This window comes from Ovis aries, chromosome 7, assembly GCF_016772045.2.
Source record: "Ovis aries strain OAR_USU_Benz2616 breed Rambouillet chromosome 7, ARS-UI_Ramb_v3.0, whole genome shotgun sequence".
NCBI classification, from domain to species: Eukaryota; Metazoa; Chordata; class Mammalia; order Artiodactyla; family Bovidae; genus Ovis; species Ovis aries.
Genome location: NC_056060.1, coordinates 99675258 through 99691967, shown reverse-complemented (window position 1 = coordinate 99691967; position 16710 = coordinate 99675258). Strand labels below are relative to the sequence as shown.

The 16710-nt window shown below is 50.9% G+C and overlaps 1 protein-coding gene across 7 annotated transcripts in view; it reads right to left on the bottom strand.

Annotated features, from left to right (window-relative positions):
* TDP1 (tyrosyl-DNA phosphodiesterase 1) overlaps positions 1-15316 on the bottom strand; it is a 72704-nt gene extending 57388 nt beyond the window's left edge. For 6 of the 7 annotated variants that reach the window (XR_009601316.1, XR_006060485.2, XM_012182213.5 and 3 more), the window contains exons 1-5: positions 14979-15316; positions 12062-12636; positions 8492-8535; positions 7245-7300; positions 3914-4010 (exon numbers count right to left, since the gene is read on the bottom strand). Coding sequence is in view for 5 of the 7 variants with exons in the window: in XM_012182213.5 (XP_012037603.2) it covers positions 3914-4010; positions 7245-7300; positions 8492-8535; positions 12062-12632 (768 nt within the window). In the remaining 2 variants the exon portion in view is untranslated. The remainder of the gene's footprint in view (positions 1-3913; positions 4011-7244; positions 7301-8491; positions 8536-12061; positions 12637-14978) is intronic. The other variant, XM_012182214.5, reaches the window with a different exon arrangement.
* Positions 15317-16710: the final 1394 nt, after the last annotated feature.

Here is a 16710-nt window from a genome sequence, read left to right as displayed (position 1 = left end):
GTTAGGAACAAACCGGAAGAGTACACTTAAAATGGTTAGGAAAAGGAGCTGCATGGACTAAGCGCTCTGCAAACGGAAGCAAGTGCTGCTGCAGTCAGAGCGCACCCCGCCCGCCCTCTCCAGACGGCCCTGTTCGCCGGGGCAGCGACGGGCAGCTGGAGCACGCAGGCGAGGATGACACAGCCCGTCTCGGCGATGCTCACGGACAGGTGGCCGCGTTCACCACCCGCACAATCTCAGGGTTTGGGGTCTCGCAGAGCAGCGTGCCGACCTGGCTACGGAAGAGTGGGCAGGAAGGCGTAATTCATGAGCTTGTTGTCGTTGTTAATTGAAGAAGAGATGACCTGCAATCTTGTGTCAGTGTCAGGAGCGCAGCAAAGCGGCCCAGTCCTACACAGACACGTGCGTGTGTGTCTACTGGCTCTTTCGTGTATCTATGCGAGCACAGCATGTATGTGTGTGTTGATACACAGTCTCTCTCAGCCTTTCCCCCCCACAGGTTATCACTACAGAATACCAAGTACAGCTCCCTGTGCGACACAGTGGGCCCTTGCTGGTCCTCTACTTTGTACGAAGTAGTTCCAGTGGTCACGTATGGGTGTGAGAGTTGGACCATAAAGAAGGCTGAATGCCAAAGAACTGATGCTTTTGAACTGTGCTGTTGGAGAAGGCTCTTGAGGGTCCCTTGAACTGCAAGGAGATCAAACCAGTCCACCCTAAAGGAAATCAGTCCCGAATATTCATTGGATGGACTGATGCTGAAGCTCCAATACTTTGGTCACCTGATGCAAAGAACTGACTCACTGGAAAAGACCCTGATGCTGGGAAAGATTGAAGGCGGGAGAAGAAGGGGATGATAGAGGATGAGATGGTTGGATGGCATCACCGACTCAATGGACGTGAGTCTGAGTAAGCTCCAGGAATCTGTGATAGACAGGGAGGCCTGGTGTCCTGCAGTCCATGGGGTCGCAAAGAGTCAGACACGACTGAGCGGCTGAACTGAACACAGGTTTGGAAGACAGGGCTTGTTCCGCCCTCTAGTGGCTTCCTTGAAGCACGCTACCAAGTCTCCTGAGCGTCAGCCCCTGTGAGAGAACACTCTGTCTTCCCACCGGTTTTACTGCCGGCTGTCAGGATCCTGTGTCACCTCGTTCCTGCCCGCTGTAAGTGCTGTGCTACTTCAGGCTGACCCCTGCTGTCTTTGGAGACAAACACAAAGCAGATTTTAGGCGGCTGCTAATCAAAGGAGGATCTTGTGCAGAAGGTGAGCCTAAACAGGATGGTTAAAGAGATGGAGTGATTTAAAACTCCAACTGCATAAAGTACAGTGAGTTAAATCACAGGAAAAATGTTGTGAGGTGGGTTTAAAATTGATCAGATTGAGATTTCTCACTGTTTTTATCCTTAAAATAATACACATACACACACAGTATTCTACAGCTGAAGAATGAGTGACGCTTCTGAACTGAGGTTTTGAAGAAGACTCTCGAGAATACCTTGGCCTGCAAGGAGATCCAACCAGTCCATCCTAAAGGAGATCAGTCCTGGGTGTTCACTGCAAGGACTGATGTTGAAGCTGAAACTCCAACACTTTGGCCACCTCATGTGAAAAGCTAATTTGAAAAGACCCTGATGCTGGGAGGAGGAGGGGACAACAGAGGATGAGATGGCTGGATGGCATCACCGACTCGATGGACATGGGTTTGGGTGGACTCTGGAAGTTGGTGATGGACAGGGAGGCCTGGCATGCTGTGGCTCATGGGGTTGCAAAGAGTCAGACACGACTGATAAAACACCTGGGAGCTGGAATTCTTTAATCTTGTATGAATGGAAGAAAAAGGACATTAGAAAGTAAGTGGAAAATAAAAAGAATCAGGTTCTATGTAATTTACCCTTGTCTCTGTCTGTAATCCAAGGGCAGAAATCCTGAGTCAACTGCACTAAGCTATTGCCCAGGAGAGAAAAGGGACATGATGGATTCATTCGTCAAGCTGCTCAGGAATGGACTGGCCTGCCTGCTCAAACAGGAAAAGGTACACACCCACCAGCCACTTCAGATCCACCACAGGAAGGAAATCATCAGCATCGCTTAATTCCTCGCTACCCCTGCTTCTTACACCAAATGCCACATATAAAAGGACCCCTTCAGACGTGGAGTCTGAAACAGTGAGTCTGACGGAAACTCCAAGACTCACGCATCGGCCACACTGTATCCCATGTGCTGACTGGAAAGTATCAGGACAAAACTGAGGTCAAGAGGAGAAGAGGGCGACAGAGGACGAGATGGTTGGCTGGCATCAGGTCTGAGCTAACTCTGGGAAACAGTGAAGGACAGGGAAGCCTGGCGTGCTGCAGTCCATGGGGTGGCAGAGAGCTGGACATGACTGAGCGACTCAGCAATGCCGACGACAGGAAAGAAGCTGGGCAACAGCCTTCTCTCTGTCTCCTTCCTGCTCGGGTCCCAGGAAACCAAGCCTGCTGTGAGGCCAGTGACTGCCCCTCATGGGACTGGGACCACATGCCCTGTGCAGCTCGCAAGGTAGTTTCTAAGGCTGGGCTTCAATCTACGTCTCTCCGGTATTAAGTGATTCTCGTGAAAAAGAACCAAGGGCAGGCCGTCCAGGTGGTCCAGTGCTTAAGACTTTGCCTTCCAAAGAAGGGAGTGTGGGTCCGATCCCCGTTTGGAGAGCTAAGATCTCATGGAGCTTCGCTGCCTAAAAACACAGAACATCAACAACAGAAGCGATACTGTAACAAATTCAATACAGACTTCAAAAATGGTCCCTACTAAAAAAAAGCCTTTAAAAAGGATCCAAGGGCTGTGGGTAAAATGCCAATGGCAGCTAATGTAAGTCAGGCAGGTGGTCACACTAAAAACTACGACTGTGAAGCTGCCCTCAGACACTGCCACTGAACTGACTCCAGGGAACCTGCTCCCCACAGAAACCCCCGCTCCCCGAGGGCCATGGACGAAGCAGATGCCAACCAGCGGACTGGCAACTCGGGGAAGGAGAGGGACCCCTGACGCACCAGGTGCAGTGACGAAAGCAAGTGCGGAACCTGGCTGAGAAAACTCGAAGACGGAGCAGACGACTTCAAACACGAGAACCTCTGCCACCGACAGGGGGTCGTGTGACTCCAGAGGGGAAAGCGAGGACCAGGGCGGAAGGCAGGGAAGGAGGTCGTGTCACCGCGGCCAGCCACAGTGCCCAGATGCCTCGTGACATGTTGTGTGAAGGCATTTTTTTTTTTTTTTTTTTGAGGAGATTAACATTTAAATCAATGAATTGGAGCAGACTCCAGGACACAGTGGAAGACAGAGGAGCCTGGCACGCTACAGTCCACGGGTCACGAAAAGTCAGACGCAACTTAGTGACTGAACAACATTTAAATGAGTGCACTGTAAGGAAAGGAGATTACCCTCCAGAATGTCTGTGAGCCTTAGTCAGTCGGTTGAAGTTGTTAAGAGAAAAAAATAAAAAATAAAAGACTGGTTCCCACAAGGAAGGGGGAATCAGTCTCTAGTCAGTCTTTGGACCCAAACCGTAACATCAAGCTTCTCAAAGTGGCCAATGCTGGACTTGCCAGCCCACACAATCATGTGAGCCAGCTCTTCTAAAGTCAGTGTCTCTGCAAATTCAAACACACACACATACAACCTAACGGGTTCTGTTTCTCTGGAGACCCTAATTACAGAGAAATTCGGTCAACATAGAGAAAAAGCTTTCAACCATGAGGGCTACCCACAAATAGGACAGGCAACCTCAGGAAGTATTTAAGCCAAAGCTGGACAGACGTCTGTTGGTGATGCTGGAGAGAGGATTCCTGCGTTAGGAGGGTGGACACACTGAAGGTCCAACTTCCTCCCAGCTCTCAGCCCAAGCGTGATCTCGAATGGCAATAAGTAGCTTACCTGGCAGAGGGTGACATTCCCATAAGGCTTCGCCTCGGCCAGGAGGTGAGCCTTTGCTTCCCGTTTGTCGCCATGCACAAGCAGGACTGGTTTCTTCCTGAAAGGAGATCACAGGTATTTCAAATCCCTCATTCACGAAGCTGGTCTGGTGCCCCGTGAAGCAGCCCTGACCACCGACATGGGTGTCCGGCCTGTGTGGTGACAGAGAGCAGGGTCAGCACAGGGCAAGTGATCAGTTAACCTTTGCTAAGTGGTTACCTTCATAAGGGGGGCCCGTGGCCTGATCCTGAGTCTCTGCAGTGACCCAGAGGGGCCTTGAGTAATTATCTTCTTTGGTCCAAAAGGACGCATCATCAACTCTGTCATTAGATTAAGAGATACACACTTAGTGTTGTTAAGCGTGATGCTCTTTTCTTTCCCTTGTTTTGGACCAAACAGTAGGTCACTTCCTCACTAGCCATCCCTTCACTGAACACCTACTGTGAGTGAGGCCTGCACCACCTGCCCAGGATACGAGAGTGAAAGGGCCCAGGTCCACACACGCAGATTCACTAGGAGGTAGTTGTATTTCAGTGAAACAGAGCCCAATGTGAATCAAAAATGCCCTATTTTTTAATTCAAAAGGACAATATAAAAATACTCTGCAGGAGTACTGTTCACAGTAGCCGAGGTGTGGGAGCACCTACATGTCCATCGATAGAGGAGTGGATAAAGGAGGTGTGGTGCATGCATACAGCGGAATATTACTCAGCCACGAAAAAGGGTTAATAATGTCACTGGCAGCAACACGGACGGACCTAGAGAGAGTCGTGCTGCGTGAGAAAGCCAGAGGAGGAGAGATAGAGCATGACATCCTTACATATGGAATCTAAAAGGAAGCGATACGGATGAACTCACTCATACAACAGACTCACAGACTCAGAAAAGGAGCTGACAGTTGCTGGAGGCAGGGATGGGGTAGTTAGGGAGCTTGGCAAGGTCACACACACACTGCAATATCCAACACGGATAACAAGGGCCGACTGTGTCGCAATGCTGTGTGTCGGCCTGGGTGGGACGCCAGTTTGGGGGAGAATGGATACGTGTATGTGTCTGGCTGAGTCCCTTCACTGCTCACCTGAAACTACCACCACATTATTAGCTGGCTACACCCCAATACACAGTAAGAAGTTTACAGTCTGAAAAAAAATATCTGCGGTAACAGATTAACAAGGCTTTTAAGAGAACCATGATCTACTCTGGTTAATCTGAAGTGAGATAATCCTTAGAAGTCAATATATTTTTAAAAGCTCGCCCAACAAAACAAAAATCTTTTCTCCAACAAGCAACCAAGATGAGCAACCTCCACGGTCATCAGGCGTGTGCAGAGCGATGCTCTGTCACAGATGAAAGGACCACGCTCCGCTGAACAGAAGTGTGACAGAAAGCACTCCCCCGGGACTAACCCGAACCCCAACGGCTTCATGCTAGCATGTTCAGGAAAACAAAGAAACATATCTTCTCAGGTGCTTTCTACCTGGAACAAATTTTCTGTTTTGTAACATGAAAGAGAGTGCAGAGAACAATGTAATAGATAATCATGCCTCTACCATCCAGGAACTGTGTTATCAGATCAGCTTTTTTCTTTTTAAAAAAAGATTAAACATTACTGACAAAAACGGTAGTCTTCATTAATCACTTCAAATTGGCATGTGCGGGCTCAGTTGAGTCTGACTCTCTGCGACTCCATGGACTGTAGCCTGCCAGGAACCTCTGTCCATGGGATTCTCCAGGCAAGAATACTGGAGTGGGCTGCCATTTCCTCCTCCAGGGGATCGTCCTGACCCAGGGCCTGAACCGGCCTCGCCTGCACTGGGAGGCAGGTTCTGTCACTGAACCATCAGGGAAGCCTCACTTCAAATCTATCAGTGTTCAAAAACTGTCACAAAAAGGCTACATGATGGGTAATTTTGCATGTCAACTTCATGGGGTGAAGAGTGCCCAGATAAGACATTGTTTCTGGGTGTGTCTGCAAGGGCGTCTCTGGATACGATGCGCATTTGACCTGGTGGCTCAGGAAAGCAGGCCACCCTCCCTAGCGTAAGCAGGCGTCATCCCGTCCTCTGAGCAGCTTGGAGAGATTTTCTCTCAGATCTGTGGGCACGTATGCTCAGGTGTGTCCAACTCTTTGCAACCCTGTGGACTGCAGCCCACCAGGCTCCTCTGTCCGTGGAATTTTCCAGGCAAGAATACTGCAGTTGGTAGCCACTTCCTTCTCCAGGGCCTCTTCCTGACCAAGGATTGACCCCGAGTCTCCCGCCCTGCAGGTGGATCCGTTACCACTGAACCACCTGGGAAGCCCTGGTTCAAGTCACTGTTATTTTCGTTTTTCCGTTACATGCAGCTACAACTAATCCTACATGTTACCGCTTTGAGTGTCAAAGCTGCTTGGGAAATCCCAGCATTTCTGTCTACAGATCTTCCCCGGTGGCTCAGATGGGGAAGAATCTGTCTGCAACGCAGGAGACCAGGGTTCAATCCCTGGGTGGGGATCCCCTGGAGAAGGGCATGATAACCCACTCCACTGTTCCTGCCTGGAGAATAACATGGGCAGAGGAGCCTGGTGGGCTACAGCCCATGGGGTCACACAGAGTCGGACATGCACGCACGCACGCGCTATTAACAATGAAAGTTCACACAGTCCGATGTGTTCCATGCAGCATGGACTTTGAGAATCCTGACGACCATTCTCCTGCGTGTGTATCCCTCCACTTTACTTGCTGCCGCGGGATTCTGCCAAGTGGATGTACTGGAAACGGGACAGGGGAACCATCACCAAGCAATGGGATCTTTATTTGGTCTGCACTGCCTACCACCTCCATATCTGCATCACGGAAGGCCCTATGACTCCAGCATTAACTTCTGAGCTACAGGAACAATTACCTGTGAAATGAGAGAGACTCAAACCAAAAAAACAAAACCACCACCAGCATCAAACTGCTAGGTGAGGTGCAGGCTTACTGGTCAAGAACACAGGTAGCAATGACCTTTTCTTTCCTATGAGCATTGGACCTAAACGTCTTTTATTCAGGTTGAAATTTGTCCTACCCTACTTCTGGACAGAACAGAGGGACATGCTAAAATCTGTATTAAGAAGGCTTGTGATTATTTTAGAACAGATTAAAAAAAAAGAGGCTGCTTTCCCATTGTAATAATGTTATAAAGATTTCAATAGTTTCAAAAGAAATTTTCAAAGAAAGATGGACAGCAGGTGCCTGAGAAACACAGATCTTGTGTATTCAAGCTCCATTAATTAGGGTTTTGACGTCACCCATCATTCTGCAGAACTCACCTGAACTCTGGTGGATACTGTCTTACGAGCCAGTCCACGTCAAAGCAGTAGTTAAACTAGACGGAAGGAAAGAAAAGACACCATGGGCAATTCAGAAAGCAGTTCCTAAGGAGGACTGTCTAGTTACTGAACTGAAAGGGACTCTAAACCAACCATGAACTACACGCAGTGTTCTTTGTAAGCCTGGACCATTATGCTGCAATACTCACAAACCTGAAACACACGCGGAGGGGAATACAGGGCTTAAGGTTCCGAGTCAGCGGGGGAGTGCCTGAGAAAACAGAAAACTATCTCTGCACTTTCGCAGCATTTGTATCTGGCTGGTCAAAAAGTTACTTTGGGTTTTTCCATAATGTAATGAAGGGGCTTCCCTAGTGGCTCAGACGGTAAACAATCTGCCTGCAATGCCAGAGACCCTGGGCTGAGAAGATCCCCTGGAGAAGGGGAATCTCTCAGTTGCAATGTGTGCAATCTATTGAGTTAGATTTGTAAACAGGTGGCTGGAATTGGACATTCACTACAGGCTTACGACCTACATCAGACTACAAGTTCTGGACCAGGCTCACCTGTGGGTGTCCTCCCCATGCCTGGGTAATCCCTGGCCCCTCTCCCGAAGCTAACAACTCATCCTAGCCGGGAGAACACACACAAATTCACCCCATGTTCCAGCTAGAGACCAGGATTTCTGCTGCCGAGGAGAACGTGAAGCTCACAGGAAGCCCTGCTTCTTTAGGGCCAAGGCCTTGCTCATCTGCTGGAGAGCCTGGCACCGTAAGGTGATTCATCAACCTGAAGGGGCCAGGCCTGTCAGGAAGGTGCAATGAAACACACAGACACACCTACACCCATTACTTTTCCTGGCTTCTCTTCGGAGGGTGTAGGAAATTTCTCATTTATTTCTCTAACTCAAATTAAACTTGATGTGGCCCTCACCTCTCTACCCACACCTCCAGGAGCTGCACCAGAGTCCCGTGAGACTATCAGTGTGCCAGAGAGAAGTCCCCCGCCGTGGAATTTCCAGGATGACTTCCTGGCCAGTCAGGAAACCGAGAGTCAGAAGCCCTGACTGAGTGTGCATCCACGTTCCAGACTGATGGATCCCATACCCGTGGTGCTGGGCGCTGGCCTCCAGCAAGGTACCGTCTCGGGGACCCTGCTTGGGGCTGACCCATGGGGCCCCCTGCTCGTTCTCCTCCAGAGTGGTTTCTGTGTCCCCCTCCCATCCAAAGACCAAACTGGAAACTCACCTGAGCTGAAGAAACAAGTGTCCCAAAGAGAGGAGATAAAATATCTGAGGAGACAAAACATCAAATTCATATTTTTGATAAAAATTACCTAATAATGACCACAACTGACTTATTAAACAGTCACTGATGGGCAGAATTTGGCTTAGAAAAAGGTGCGCTGAAGAATTACTATGAGGCTAGACTTTAATGTTCCAGAAAATTCAAGAGAAAATTTCCCCGGGCTGATAATATTTATTATGTATCACTATTATTTAACCAAACATAACGGGAAAAAAATCAAGATCTATAACGTTAGAACTGGATGACGAGTCAATTTTAGAAACTGTCAGTGAGAACGATGACACACATCCTCCCTTTCTCCAAATCTCTTATTAATTAGAAAACTTTTCTTCTTCTGTTTTTGGGCTGCACGTGACTTGTGGGATCTTAGTTCCCTGATCGGGGACTGAACCCATGCCCTGCAGCGGAGGCAGTGTCTTAGCCACTGGACCAGCAGGGGAGGGAAGCTCTGGAAGCGCCTGTCTTAAAGGGAGAGCTGAACAATCAAAAAGAAATCACGGTATGTTGTTTCCCCATTTCCGCCCACTGCAGCCCCTGTTTCTACCTTTCTGAATTATCTGAAGTTCCTCTTCCTCCACGAGATCCTCTAAAGAACCTACGATTATGGCCTTTGCTGGTGTGGGAAACCTTGGGAGCATGCATTTCATGCCAGAATGAAAGCGCAAGTCACTCAGCTGTGTCCAACTCTGCAACCCAGGCCAGAATTCTCCAGGCCAGAACACTGGGGAGGGCGGCACCCACCCTTCTCCAGGGAATATTCCCAACCCAGGGACAGAGCCCCGGTCTCCCACTTTGCAGGTGGATTCTTTACCAGCTGACCCACAAGGGCAGCCGTGATGCCAGAATGCCTGCATTCAAATCCCAGTTCAACCATATTCCTGTGACCTTGGGCAGGTTTATTCAACTTCTCTGCAGACCAGTCACAGATTCAAGGAGGACAACTGTTAACATCTACTCACAAGGCCGCTATGAGAATTAAAGGAGATCACCTACATAACCCACGTAAAAGTTCCTATCATAAATGTTACCTCCCCTTCCTTCGTATCTTGGTGCTAACAGCTAGTCATTAGTTTATTACTTATACAAAAGTCTTGCATAGCTATTTCCTGTTTCAATCTCTCTCAGCTGACACTGACATCTATCTTACATTTCCTCAGAGCAGGTAGACATTTGCAGAAAGGAAAAATAAACACCTTGTACAATCAAACTCCTTATAGTATGGAATTAAATACACCAACATTTATACATCACACACAAGATGTAGTGACTTGGCCAAAAAGTTTGTTCAGGGATTCCACAGGGTGTTACAGAAAACCCTGAAGGGAATTTTTGCTCAATCACACATTTGATATATGATTACAATACTGTTCACAGTGCACACAACCTGCCCTTGCCTGCGGGCGAGGCGGGCGCTGCGCGGCGCGGGCCCGGCGGCTCTGGGCGCCTGCTGTGCCGCCTGCTGTGTGGCCGAGTGAGTGCGCCGTGCCGGGCTCTCCATGTGCTTCCCCCGACCCCATTCTCGTTTCTTTTTTCTGAATCCCCAGTTTAAAGATGAGTAAACTAAAATTTTGAAGAATATTAGGTCCTTTGTTTGCTGAAGCTCCAATATTTTGGCCACATGACTTGAAGAACCGACTTACTGGGAAAGACCCTGATGCTGGGAGGGATTGGGGGCAAGAGGAGAAGGGGACGACAGAGGATGAGATGGTTGGATGGCATCACGGACTCGATGGACATGAGTCTGAGTGAACTCCGGGATTGGTGATGGACAGGGAGGCCTGCGTGCTGCAGTCCATGGGGTCGCAGAGGGTCAGAACAACAACAAAGGTCCCTGGTCAGTTACCAAGACAGCAGGCAAATGCTGAGGCCGGATTCAAGTCTTGTGTCCAGCATTCTGGGGCTTCTGCTGGTCTCTCAAAGGCAAGCCTTGCTTCCTCTCTGCACCCAATACTTGTGACCACAAGTGCAGCGGGGAGCGTGGGGTGTGCCCTCACAGACCCATCCTCCAGACACCAGCTGCCTGTCCTACAACTCAACTCAGTTCTGACAGCATCCACCTGGAGCTGGCATCCGGACCCCACAGGTGAAGGGCTGCCCCCGCTAAGCCTCACCCACCACCCCTCCCCTTGGGTTTGATCATTTGCGCAGTGCCTCACAGAACTCAGGAAGGCCCTTTATTCACCAGATCACCAGTTTTTTTTTTTTTTTTTAAAGGATGCAACTTGGGAACAACCAGAGGAAGACGTGGGCAGGGCAAGGAATGGGGAGGGGCTCCCTTCCAGGCGCACCAGGCCCAGCGCCTCCTGTATACACTAACCTGGAAGCTCCACAGACCTCTAAAGGGAGGTTTTGGGTTTGCTTTTTGTTTTTTTTTTTTTTAATGGAGGCTTCACTGCAAAGGCAAGACTAATTAAATCACTGGCCACTAGTGACTGACTGGACCCCTCCCCAGAAGTGGGGGTTGGGGCTGAAAGTTCCAACTTTAACCACAAGGTTGGTTCCCCAGGCAACCAGCCTCTTACCCTCCACCATTCCTAGGGGCATTCCAAAAGTCTCTGCATTAAAATAAACAGGTGTGGTTGAAAGGGGCTCCTTATGCATAACAAAATCTACTCCTTTCACCTTTAATTACTTTGGAGCTATTTCAGGTACCTGGGACCAAAAAAAAAACAAAAACAAACCAAAAACAAAAAACACCACCCAACTATAACCAGTGGGAAGACCAAATGTCTGTATATATCACAATATCACACAGATGTTCCCTGGAGACAGAAACGAAAGACCAGGGCACTCTTGTTTTCACCCAGAACCAAACCCAGGCTTTCACACAGTGGTCCTCAAACTTGCTCAGGCAACAGAATCCCCCGAAGGGCTCGGGAAGCAGATCGCAGGGCCGGGCTCCCAGAGTCTGATACAAGGGATCTGGAGGGGAGGCTGATAACTGGCACTTTAATAAGCTCCAGGGGATGCTGATGCTCTGGTCCAGGGGAACTACTGCTGTCAGTTACTGGCTACTTTCCTGATAAAGTGTTACTGGATCAAGTTTGACCTTTACAAGTGAAGCAACCCTAAGCACTGTCTGAAGGCTTCCACTAGGGGGGTGCACAGCTGTGGTCCCTAACCCTTCTGGCACCAGGGACTGAGTCTGTGGAAGACAATCTCTCCGTGGACTGGAGTTGGGGAGCGTTTCCAGATGATTCAAGCGCGTGGCATTCACTGTGCGCTTTATTTCCATTGTTATGACATCAGCTCCACCTCAAATCATCAGCCATGAGATTCTGGAGGTTGGGGACCCCTGATCTACTGAGCTGTGGGAAGCAGCCACTGGTTTCCTGACCTAAGGAAACAGTTTGCTGTCAAACAAATGCATCTGCCTGTCAAAATGGTTATTTTCCCCAAAGAGTGGTTCAGAAGTGTTCTTGGAGGTCCTTCCTAGGCGGTCCTCCTGTTTAACCAAGGGGGAGCCCCCTCAAGGCAGTGTGAGGGCTCCCGTTCCCCAGCTTCACTCACCCTTGATGTGGAGGGCTCCCGTGTTATACTTGGGCTTAATCCCGGAGACTCTCGTGAGGTAGAACTGGAAGGGGTTCCCTTTATCCAGCAAGTCCCAGATGTCCTGGCCTTCCCCTGACATTTCCTGCTCATCTTCCTCGTCTGGGAGCCCACGGCTGGTGGGGGGGCTGTGCGGCCCAGCGCCCCGAGCCGCGCGGCCCCTGGGAGAAGGGGGGCCTTTCTCCTCTTTCACCCGCGGGTCCTTCGCCTGCTCCTGCTGCTGCTCTGGAGGCAGCTCGTCCTCACTGCTGGACAGACACCAGCCCAGGTCCTCCTGGGACCCGCTCTTCTGTCTTTTGCAAGGCGAAGCTTCTGAAGCTGAGTCTGTGCTGCTGAATTTCACAGGCTCCAGCTTCCTCCTGTGGGCGGCTTTCCGAGCCTCGGAGCAGGTGTACTTTGGCTGCCCGGCGGCCCCCTGCCCAGTGTCGGGGAGGAGAGAGGCAGATGGCTTGTCCGGCTGTGGCTTCTCCTCCTCACTTTCATCACTACTGGATATTGTCCACTTCCCATAATTGCCTTCCTGGGACATCATGCTTCTGGAAAAGAAAGGCAGAAATCTTGTTTCCCATTCACCAGTTCCCAGGTGGAGCTAATGGTAAAGAACACGCCTGCCAATGCAGGAGACATGAGAGAAAAAAAAGTGGGATTCGATCCCTGGGTCGGGAAGACCCCCTGGAGGAAGGCAGGGCAACCCACTGCAGTATTCTCCCCTGGAGGATTCCACGGACAGAGGAGACGGCGGGCTCCAGTCCATAGGGTCGCACAGATGCTGGCACACTCACTCTCTTGCTCTCAAGTTCCATGTCCTGAGCTTTTAGGACACATGTTTAGCTAGCACACCTGACACTACCAGCTGCTGAGCTGTTTTCACTAACATCAGCTGCTGGGTGGGTGTTCAGGGCACACGAGCAGAACCTACCACGAGAACCTGGCAAGAAGGTGACAGCGGAAACCCCGCTTACCTTCTCCTCTCCGTCTTTCCACCTGGATCTTGATCTTAAATGCCTGGGTGGTGTCTGGCACAGCGCAGGTCTAACATCACTCTCTGGGTAACTGACGGCACTAGAATCAGAACTGCAACCCACGTGCGCTAACTCTAAGATCTGACATCATTTGGGTCATCAAAGTACAGTGTTTCCCAAAGTGGAGATGACTGGGGCCTGACATTAACCTCGCATTATGAAACCGCCTCTCTTCTCCATTCCTATCCAATCCCTCAGCTTAATCAAGGAGGAGGTTATTTGTAGAAATGTCTTTAATCCTGCTTTTGAAAAAACAACAGGCTTTGGGCTCTTCTGCAGGCACCAGCAGCACTTTGGTTTAACGTGAGCAGGAGGTGTCTAACGGCTCCATGACACTTAGAGTAACTAAAGTTTACTTCTTACAGACAGTGTTTCTGTAAAAGTGGGTTCAAATAAAGACATTAAGCAAACAGTAGCATAGCTGTTGAGAGTAAGACAAAACTGGGGACGTAACCAACCACATTAATGAAATCCAGCAAACACCGCATTAAGCTACTGTGCCAAGGAGGGCAGAAATCTAAAGAAACTCTACTACCAAATGCCAACTTGCATCAGTGTCTATTAGATACTAAAAAAAAAAAACTGAATGTGAAGGTATACTCCTCTTAAAGCTGCTAGCTCCTGCTCTCCCCCTACCATCCCAGCCCCAGCTGGGCTATTTGTTTCACACTTCCAGCTGCTTCTCATAGAGCTTGCAAACCATCAGGAGGGCATGGGAATCAATCTCACCTGAGGCCAGGTGTGGCCAGTGGTGGGCAGATCTGGACTCCAATATCAAATCCGGTCATTACTAGGTGGTAAATATGCACTTGGGCAGGTTACCTAACTGCTCAGCCTCACTTTTCTCCTCTGAAAATGGGTATCAGATCTACCTCCCAGAGTTTGTTTGTCCAGAGAATATTTATTGAGCAGTTTCTATGTGTCAAGCTCTGGGAATAAGAAATTAATAGCATAGAAACAGCTTCCGCCTTAGGAAAGCTTATACTTCAGGGAGAAAGAGACTGACAGGAACAAAAACAGCCAAGACCACCAAGATATCTTTACAAATATTCATTATATTTTTCTCATATCATAGGTATGAGAAAGTAACACAGATGCCTTTCCCTTATAATATCCTGACCTTAACATTTAACTGAGCGCCGAATGAAGAAAAGGAAACAGCCAAATAAAGTGGAGGTGGGAAAGAAGAGTATTCCAAGTGAAAGGACCCAAGCTGCAAAGGCCAGGCCAGAAGAAGGCTGCAGTTAACTCCAGAAAACAGACGCGGAGCTGGGGAAGGAAGACAGGGAGGTGGTCCAAGATGAAGGGGGATGGCGGAATAAGGAGTCAAGTTACAGACCCTGGACTTTAAGAAGAGTAGGGCTACACTCCTGGATTCTAAGAACAGCAGGGCTACACTGACGGGGGGCACCTTTTAATAAGCAGGGGAGAACCTTGTCCGATTTACTTCTAAAATATTCGGCTCCCTACAACTCTGCATCCCAACATTCTCTGGTAGGAGAAGGGGACGACAGAGGATGAGATGGTTGGATGGCATCACCGACTCAGCGGACCCGATTTGAGCAAACTCTGCGAGACGGTGAAGGACGGGGAAGTCTGGCTGCTGCTGGCCATGGGTCTCAGAGAGATGGACGCGACCGAGAGGCTGAAGAACAGCAGCTCTGTCCGGAGAATGGTCTGGAGGGAGGCAGGAGGGGAGGGAGGCGGCTCCTGCGGGGACCCCGGGGGCTGGAGAAGGCGGAGGGGAGGCAGCGCAGGGCGCGGAGGCGCAGGTACGCGGAAGAAGAAAGAACAGCCGCTAACCCTCCCCTGCGTTTGCCTCGGGCCGGGCACAGCGCTGCCGCGCGCCCGCTCACCTCACGCTCGCAAGTCTCACCGCTGGAAGCAGCACGACGGCTCCCTCGGACCGGGAACAGCAGAGTGAGCGCCCGGCGCGCTGGCGGATTCTCGAGGCCGCCCGTCCACCGAGAGCCGGAGTACGAACCCGCGGAGGAGAGCGCCCGGCGGGCTCCGGTCCCCTCAGGGCAGGCCGCCGAGGCCCAGGGGGGCCCTACCTGGGCGCTCCGCTGCCCTCCGGACCCGCCTCCAAGCCCGCTGGCCCGTGGGGACGCGCCGGAGCCGGGCTTCCCGCGCACCGGGCCGGGAGGAGGAGAGGCTCAGCGCTGCCGCCGCGGCCTCCACGCGCGCAGCCCTCGAAGCCCCCGAGCGTGCGGCCGCCCGGGACCCCGCCCCGCCCACCCGGCGCTCGCGCATGCGCATGCGCGCGATTCAAACCCTCCGGCCCGGCGCGCGCCGCGTGGCCCCGCCCCTGCCCCTGCCCCTTCCGGGACGCGCGCCGCTGGGTCCTAAAGCCCGCCGGGTCACCTGGGGACCGCCGCGGGCCCCTCCAGAGAGGGGAGGCGAGGAGTCCCGGCCGCCTTTAGCTGTCCTCTCGCCGCCTGGCCACGGCTGCCAAAAGCGGGAGAGAGGAAGAGAAGTTTCCCTCTTTCCTCATAGCTGATCAGCAAAACGCATCCTCTTTGCGGGGGATCTCCTAATTTCAGGCTCCCGGAGCTCGAGGCAGCGTGGGGGCGGGGGGGCGGTTCTTTTCAAATGGGGAGAGGGTCAGCTGAGAGGTTAGAGGAAGCTGAAGTCTGAGACGTGTTCCGGGTTCTCCTGGGGCGCAGACTGTAAGCCCTGTTCTAAGACCAAAGGTTAAATAAGCTCCCTCAGACTCAAGCTCGAATATTGGTTTCTTAGTTAAAGTAGGTGTGTGTGCCTCTGTGTATGTGTGTTGCCTTTTTAATCTTACTGATTTGCCAGGAGACGGGTCTGAGATAAACTCTTCCCAAATGGAATCCTTGCCCTATTTCTTGCATTTAGTAAGGATGTTTGCCATGGAGTTTGGACTCAGTGCTCTTGATACCGTTCTTGGAATTTCCACCCCTCCCAGAAAGCTGGATTAAATAACTTGATGGAAACGTTCTAAGGGCTCACTTGGTTTGTTTATTGAACGTCTGATTTGTACTAGGCACCGGGCTCAGTGCTAGGCTTATCGGGAGGATGGAACAGAGTAATTACCTGGGACTTGCTGATCCGGACGTGAGTCCTGGGCTTGATTGGTTCCTTTTATGCTTTGTTCACACTCTTGTGTCTCTTATGATGCCTAGCATAGTGTCTTTGATCGAAATTATCAAAAGTAAATACTGCAAGGTGTGGGAACAGAAAATGAGAAGAATCACGCAGTACACAGTGAAACAGTGCCTGGGCGAGCACGTGCCCCAGCCCAGGGGGAGAAACTAGAAGGGCGGAGCCAGGGCTTGGGGCAGGCCTGAGGGCCTCTCTGCCATAGCCTGTTCCCAGAGTTTTCGAAACTAGGGGGCGGATCCAAGTTGGGGGGCGGGTCTGAGGGCCTCTCTGCCATAGGCTGTTCCAAGAGTTAATAAAACTAGAGGGGCGGAGCCAGGGTTGGGGGCGGGCCTGAGGGCCTCTGCCATAGGCTGTTCCAAGGAAACGTAGCCAAACAAAGTCTCTGGCCAATAGAGCTGCGGGATCAACGCCAGTGGCTCTCAGGTTGTCCAATGAGAGGGGACGTTGGAGGTGCCTGGC